We start from the raw sequence: 7,663 nt of genomic DNA, 5'->3' as shown, positions 1-7,663 counted from the left end.
TTACAATCTCATATCGGGGGGGGTGGGGGGGGGTGTATTTGTAATTCAACAGTAAGTGAGATGGGAAGCTCCTGCTACTGCACTGCCACGGTGGCTGGACAGTGCTTGGTGGGACACCGTGCTTTGGGGCCTGCCTGGTGGGAGCAGGGAGGCAGGATTCTTGCTACGTTGCAATATTAACAGGTTAGGCTCCTAAAGGGTTATATTTACCCTGTGCTTTTTCTGACACTTGAAACAGTTCAAAGCTATTAATTTTTAAAGCGCAGCATCTGTTTAGTTTTTCAAAACAGGAAAGCTTACACACCACACACTCCCTGACACGCACACACATGTACATGCACACTCCCCAACTCTTCCGCAGAACATCCCTCCTCGCTTACACAAACGCGCCTGCATTTACAGGTACACGCGCGCATTTGTACGCACCCACAATCCCGTGCACCCGTACACATCCCCCCCGTGCAGCACTCTCTGTACCCCCCCCACACACCTGCTCCCTCCCTTCATTCGTTCAGTTGTATTGCCAGCAAAAGCCAGTCCCAGATCTGGCAGGAGTTAGCAAGGAAAACTGAGATAAATAAATAATAATAAAAATAATAAATAAAAAAGTCAGCATGCTTAGTGAGTGTTTACAGACTCATTACCCTGTAACGATGATATGAGAGAAGGAAGAAAAAAAAAACCCACCCCAATTACAAGGGGGAGGAAACCCACACGCAAATAAATATTTAAGTAAGTGCTGCCAGATGCACCATCTGCTGAGGCACTAATAATAATAGCAATAATAATAATAATTACAAAAAAGAAACCACAGAAAAAATATAAATATACAAGGGAAAAAAACCAGCTCAACCCAAACTAGCTAAGTAAGAGGTTTTGTTTTGTTGTGCGAGAGAATGGATTATCCCTGGGCAGCTTTTGGCAGTGGCTTTGGTGAACTCATTAAGCTAACTGTGCAGCACAGACATGCTCCCCCCACCTCTTATTTTAAGGCTTTAAACTGTTTTTAAAACCATGTGTAAATTAAAGGGAAGTTGCTGGGCTGCCAAGGGGCGGCCCATGGAGCTTTTTAAGGCAGGAAGTGGTGTCCCAAAGCCACCTTGCAAGCTTCCCTCCCTGCACTGTCTCGGCCCAGGGGGAGCTGCGAGGAGAGGACAGGAGTGCTGCATTTAGAGCAGCTCTTTACTTGCACTGGGCACAAAGGGACCATTTCTTCCCTCTGCTCTCCCAGCGTAAGCATGCTGACCTCAGTGGAGTGCAGCTGAGAGAGGACTCAGCCTTCAGATCCCCACTGGTCTCTCAACACTGCCTAGCCAGGGTGGAGGCTTGGCACCCAGGGGAGAAGATTATTTGGCTGCTGAATGGCCCTTGCTCCCTTTGGCCCAGCGAGGCGAGGGTGGGACTAAGCTCTTGATCTCATCTCCAGTTCTCCTGAGGGCAGGTGAGTGGCAGCCCATGCTGGGGCACCGCTGCTCTGGGCCCTTTGCTACAATAACAGAATAGCCCTCCCTCTCTCTTCCCACCTCATCTTCCCTGTTGCCCCCCACATCCCTACATCCCAGGGTTGATGCAGGCAGGACTGGGGGAGCAAACCCCTTGCTTTAATTTTTTGAGGCCTGTTTATGGCTTGCTCTGACTGCAATGCTCTGTATGACCTCCTCCCCCCCCTTCAGCCTTGAGATCCCAGACCCCCAAAAAGGCAGACGATATAGGCTGGAAATAACACTGGTAGGCAAGGAGAATGCCAGCCAGGAGGCCAGGGACTGCACTAGAGCCCAGGCCTCCACAATGAGGTACTTCTTCACTGTCTACTGGGGACGTGGGGGGAAGAGAGCTCTCATGGGCTCCTCGGGCTTGTTCACAGGTTCCTGCTCTGGGGTCCCGAGGGGGGAACAAAGTCAGTATGGATGTCAGAGGGAAATGGAAGACTCAGTGCCCATGACTGGTGTATACATTTCACCCGGACAGACAGACGGACGAGACCCCCCCCGCCCATAACCTTCCCTCCCAACCATGTCCCCGAGAAAGCCGAGGGGTTTGCCTACCTGGCAATATATTTCTGGTAAATATTTACATCTTCGCTGACAGCTGGTTTGTCAGTGGGTAATCCGTTCCTAATGAGAAACACACAGGGCAGAGCTGGTTAGCAGGCAGTGGCAGGGCACAGTCCAAGCTCCCCGTCTCTCTCATGCAGCACTGAGCAGACCAGGGCGCTGGGCTCTGGGAACAGTATGCAGCAGAGATACCTGCCTGTGTAACCTCCCCCCTCGCCCTCTCAGCTCTGCACCCCCTTCTCCTAGGGACACATCTCCTTTCCTGCATCTCCCATGCCCCCAGAGCTCATTCCTGTTTGGTGAAGGGGCTAAGAAGACCTGCCACAAGCCACAAAGACACCACTGCCCCATCTACACAGAACCAGAGGTCATCTCAAAAGTGGATGGTCCCAACCCTGTTGTAACATGGCTTCTGCTTACAAAAAGAAAGCTTTAAATACACGCCTATACTGTGTTAAACCACTGGAAAATAATAATAATAACAAGAGTCTAGCACGATTCAGACACTGTAAGCTCCCGTCTACATTAATGACCAGAACCGTGCTGTGACTGTTGGAGAGCGGACTGTATTTGTGATCTGACCATTGCAACATGGCGGCAGCACAGAGGGGGCTTTGATTACACTCTCCCAGTGACAGAACCACAAACATAGCTGTGTAGCTTTGCAATGAGGCATGAAACACGCACTGCACCCAACCATTCACTTGGAAAAGTATCTGCCTTGAAACTGGCACAGAAATTACGTCTTAGGTGGGTTCTCCAACAGCAGCAAGAAAGAGCCTTAGTACAGCCAGTTTGGGCTTTGGCCAACAAGAATCATTGCTGCAGACCTTGCAGAGTGGCCAAGGAGAAACAGGCTGCACTTGGGTCTTCCTCTTGCATCCTGGCGCCCTTCTGTTTTGTGCCAGCTCCATATCCTGGTTACACCAGGACAGCTCTGCAGAAGTTTCACATCAAGTAGGTAAATGAGTTTAGCCCAAGTTAAGAGCATTAGGAGTTACCCAGTTAATACCCTGAATTTGTGTGTGTGTGAGAGAATGAGGGGGTAACTCCTGCCAGGTCATTTGGTCCCGGAGGGTTTTTGAATGGAAAGGCAGGTCCTGGATCATGCAGTGAGTCCCGTCTTCACTACCACAATTTTCACTTTGCCTCGCACGCCCGTCTCATCTCATGGCGCACACTGCTCTGGATCCCTCACTTGCTGCACAGTCAGCCTTCAGACGAGCACAAAGGCCAGCAAAGCTTTGGAGATTCCCCAAGTTGGGAAGTACAGCAAGTGCCCCCCATTCCCCACTGCAGTGGTACAGAGAGAGGTTGCTTTGACATCTGAGGGGCACAGAAGTGCAGCCCGCAAAGACCTGGAGGGCATGTGTGGGGGTAGGTAGCTCATCTTTATGGCAGTGAAGGCTAGTGCCCACCATGCCCAAACAACACACAGGTAAGGTCTGCAGATGGGCAATGGAGGAGCTGCATGTCAACGGGAGAGCATTACTGGTCTGTGTCCAGTCCAGGCACCTTGTGGGTTAAAGCAGGAGAATGAGAAGCTGCCTCCACTCTGACGGAAGTGTCGCTCCCGGGGCTGTGCCTGGTTTGTGATACCCCCATACCTGGAGGGAGGAGCAATCACAGCTCCATGAGAATGCCCTGCCTAGCCACACCACACCAAACACACCCACAGGTCTGCAAGTGTTCAGCAGAGCACAGCTGGGTGGAAGTCTCAAAGCAAGCCCATTGCCAGCTATACTCCCATCACCATGTCCCCTCTCCCTCATTCCCTGGAAGTCCTGTGGTTAGAGAAGGGATCACCATGGCACTGCAAACCTTCATCCACAGCAGAAAAAAAAGCATGGGGCTGCAAGAGAGGAACAGAACCAGATCCTGATGAAAAGCAAAAGCAAAGCAAGGGTGCATGAGCAGCTCCCTGCAACCCCAAGATGCCCAGGCACCACAAGGGCAGGAGAGAAAATGCTCAGAGGGCCAGACTGTCCTTGAGACTCAATGGACTTCCTCTTTCCAGAGCTGCAGACCTGTGGCCTGACCACGATAAGGTGCTGGCCACATACACATATTTACAACTAAGTGTCCTGACAGCAGCGGCCCCTGCCTGCCCTCTGGAGCAAGAAACATCAATGAGAGTGCGAGTGAGTGCTCAGCCACAAGGCATTTATAGCATGCTCCTGGCACAGCTGGGAGCCTGCTGCCACAGGGGCTAAACCAGTCTCTGTGGCAGAGCCAGCAAAGTGGAGAATGCTACTATCTCATTGAACAGCGTGGCACACAATGACGAGGGGTGTTGGAGGGGTCACAGCGCTCCCAGATTGGAGGCTGGGTGATAAATTTAGCTGCAGCTCATGATAATGCTTTCCTCTTTTCCAAATGCTGTAATAAGGAACTCACAACAATGAATTAACGTGTCCCACAGGAAGCAGGGACTCCTGCCTTGCACAGGGAAACTGAGGCACAGGAGATGGGTCACTGGCAGTCAGGAACATACCCCAAGCCTCCTGACTCTGAGGCCTATATCATAGCTCCAGGGGCAGTCTTCCTCCCTACAGAGGGATAAGGCAGGTGGCTGGACACAATGGCACTAGTGTGACCTGGAAGACCCAAACCTGGTACAAATGATCTCATGGGGCTCCTCGGTGATACTAGCCTGTTCAGATGTGGGGACCAGCCAATCAGAAGGCCACAACTGAGTTCCTCAGTGGAAAACCACATGATGGGTGTCACCTCAACCAATGGAAGGGCAGGGTAGCCAGGCAGGAGAAGCCTCCCTCCCACAGGCGTCCTTGAAGTACATTGCGGGGAGCAAGCCCCAGGAACCAATAACGTTTCTCACAAAAGGTACTCAGGTCCCACGAAGCCAGAGAATCCAGCCAAGATGGGGAAGCAGTGCTCACACCCCCCTGCTCTGTTTGCACCCTGACCCTGACAATTTCCTAGAGTTTAAGGTCAGCCCATCAGGTCCAATCCCTTTTATGGGGTCAGCAGTTTCCTCTCCAGAAACAACCTCTCCATCTTATAACCCTAACCCCGCGAGGCCTTAGGATGGGAGGAGTGCTGAAGGGTAGCTGCATTACTTTGTCCAGAACCTGAATGCTGGGAGAACACAAAGTTTGTGCTTCCACACAGCACTGGTGGAGCAGTGTTAACCTCTCCCTTGGCCCCAGCAAACATACCTGTCCTCTTCTTAGATGGCCACATCTACGCTAGGATTCCTGACTAGTGGTTCTAACACCACAACAGTGCTGCTGGGCACACAGCTCCAGCAATGCTACAGGGGCCCTGGTGCCTTAAGGACCACAACATCTAATCTGACTCATAACATGTCTGCATGTCAAGGTGGTTGAAGTGGCAGTGCCCATATGCCCATTGTCTATTTGCATGACTCCTCCATTACTACCTCAAGCAGAGCTCCCCTTGGGACAATCCATGCAGGTATCCCCATGGCCCAGTAAGTCACTGGTCTCTTGGTAGAGAATGCCAACAATGTGTCGGGGGTTATTAGTACTAACTGGGGTGGCAGATGTGCGTGTGAGATATGGCATGTCCTGGCCAAACTGGAGGTGTTTGCCCAGTTGGAGGCTTTCTTGCCTCGTTTCCATCTGTGAGGAACAGCTCAGACTGAGATAACATGGCCTACTATGAGAGTTTTGCCATTGACTTCACTAGTAGAATCGGGCCCTTCTCCAGTTAGAGAGATGTGCTGCTTAAGAGATGTGGAGGGCAGAGGGGAAGAAAGCGGCCACGATCCACACGTGCATGTCAGAGCAGCTCACCCCTCTGTGTCTTGTCTCACCCTGGGATCTATGCCTGGGTAGGGGGGCTGATGAACTCAGGCGGCTAGGACCTCATGGGTACTGGGAGTCATTTCACGAGTTTGCCTTGCTGTGAGCAGCCAGGGATGAGGAGGGATGACAGGACAACCAAGCCGTCTTGCAGCCGGTGTCCAAGGAAACAGGATTTTCACTGGTCCCTTGCTTGCCTCTCACTGACTAGTCCCACTGAACCTCCCCAGTTGCCTGCAACACCAGGTGAAGATGCCTAGGTCTGGCTTTGGATCCTGACCTCAGGTCATGGCTGCTTCTGCTGGCTGTCTTGTTAACCTTATGTTAACACTGTCCTTAACAGCCCAAGTCAACTCCAGTTCTTTTTTCAGGGTTAGGGTCAGGGTGGGAATGAGGATGTTTAGAAACTAAGACAGATTAAGAGACTCAAGCAAACCTGGTGGGTGGCTTAAGCCAACCTCTGAATTAAAAAACTTCCCCTGACATGAGCAAGGGGAGGAGAGCAAACTTTCCTCTGAGGGACCCACAGTGCCTCCTCATGTCCCCTGACTAATGGAAAGTGAAGAGAAATGGAAGGGCACTTACTTGACTGTAGAGACCGTTCCAGTTGTGATGGAGTCTGTCTTGGAAAAGGTTGACTTCAGGTACTCAGGGGTGTTGAATGGCAAAGAGACAGACTGTTCAGGCCCAGTCACTGGAGCGCTGCTGGGGGTACTGGTGAGGGGATTGGGGGCCAAGCTGGGTGCAGCAGGCTTGACTGGAGTGAGCTTCTGGATGTTCCTCACGTCATACTTGGAAGGCCGGCCCACCTTGCCCGTCTTGAAAGCTATGGCCCCTCCCATGTCTGGATTGCCTTCCCCAGGCTTGAAAAGGTGCAAGTACTTGACATTCTCTAGATCATACTTGGAGGCCTTCTTGTAGGTGTTGCCATTCTGTGGCCTAATGCTCTCGCCTGTCTTCAGCTTCTGGATGAAGAAGTCATACTTGGAGGCCCGAGACATCAGGCCCTGCATCTGGGAGCTGCTGGGAGAGGGCAAGGGCAGGATGGTGGCTTTGGTCTCCGTCAGCAGGGAGGCATCTGGACCTGGCAACCGGATGGGCTGGGCCAGCACTGAGGAAGCCTCTTTGCCCAGCTTGGAGCTCAGCTCTTCAGGCCTGGTCAGATGGATGGGCCAGGAGAGCTGTTCGCCAGCCTTGAGCTTGCGGATATACTCCTCGTACTTGGAGAAGCGGGCCCGCTTGCTCATGGCATCCTCGCTGGGCAGGGAGGTGGCGGCCGAGGTGGCCTCTGAGGTAGCAGCATTTAGCTTGTCGAAGCTGATCTTGCGGGCCAGCTCATCCCGCATGTTCTGGTCGTCGTAGCCAAACATGCCCAGGAACTCGTTCATGGTGGTGGCGGCGTAATCGCGCAGCGACGAAGCTTCCCCTGCAAACAGACAGCGAGAACGAGTCACACGGGGTGGATTTCTCCTCCTCTCCTGAAAAGGCATCGGTGGGGGCGGGAGGGGGGAGTGGGGAACATGATCTACTGACGTTTGGCTCACTTGTTAGGTTTTACGACTCTTAAATTAATTTGTTTAAAAAAAAAAGTAATTAATACTGGGGTAAAATAAAAAGAGTTCATCAATGCCAGGAAAATCAATTTCCTAAATGTTCTAGCCGATGGCTTTTCAGTACATTAAACAAAGTTTCATAAATGTCTCTGCACTCTTGCCTTGGCCTAATATGAAGGAAAAGTAATTTTACTGGAAGTGAGGCCAGTGCCAATATGCTGGGGTTTGCACAGCTCTGTCCTTGTGTGTGTGTGGGGGGGGGGGGGGG

General features: G+C 51.9%; 1 protein-coding gene across 3 annotated transcripts in view; it reads right to left on the bottom strand.

The window, feature by feature from the left end:
* CASZ1 (castor zinc finger 1) overlaps nucleotides 1-7,663 on the bottom strand; it is a 214,605-nt gene that overhangs the window by 42,076 nt on the left and 164,866 nt on the right. For 2 of the 3 annotated variants that reach the window (XM_019511746.1, XM_019511748.1), the window contains exons 5-6: nucleotides 6,428-7,268; nucleotides 2,046-2,114 (exon numbers count right to left, since the gene is read on the bottom strand). In XM_019511746.1, coding sequence (XP_019367291.1) covers nucleotides 2,046-2,114; nucleotides 6,428-7,268 — 910 coding nt within the window. The remainder of the gene's footprint in view (nucleotides 1-2,045; nucleotides 2,115-6,427; nucleotides 7,269-7,663) is intronic. The other variant, XM_019511747.1, reaches the window with a different exon arrangement.

The sequence above is a fragment of the Gavialis gangeticus genome, unplaced genomic scaffold (genome assembly GCF_001723915.1).
Source record: "Gavialis gangeticus isolate Ggan-Ray unplaced genomic scaffold, GavGan_comp1, whole genome shotgun sequence".
Taxonomy (NCBI): Eukaryota; Metazoa; Chordata; order Crocodylia; family Gavialidae; genus Gavialis; species Gavialis gangeticus.
This window is presented reverse-complemented; position numbering and strand designations above follow the sequence as displayed.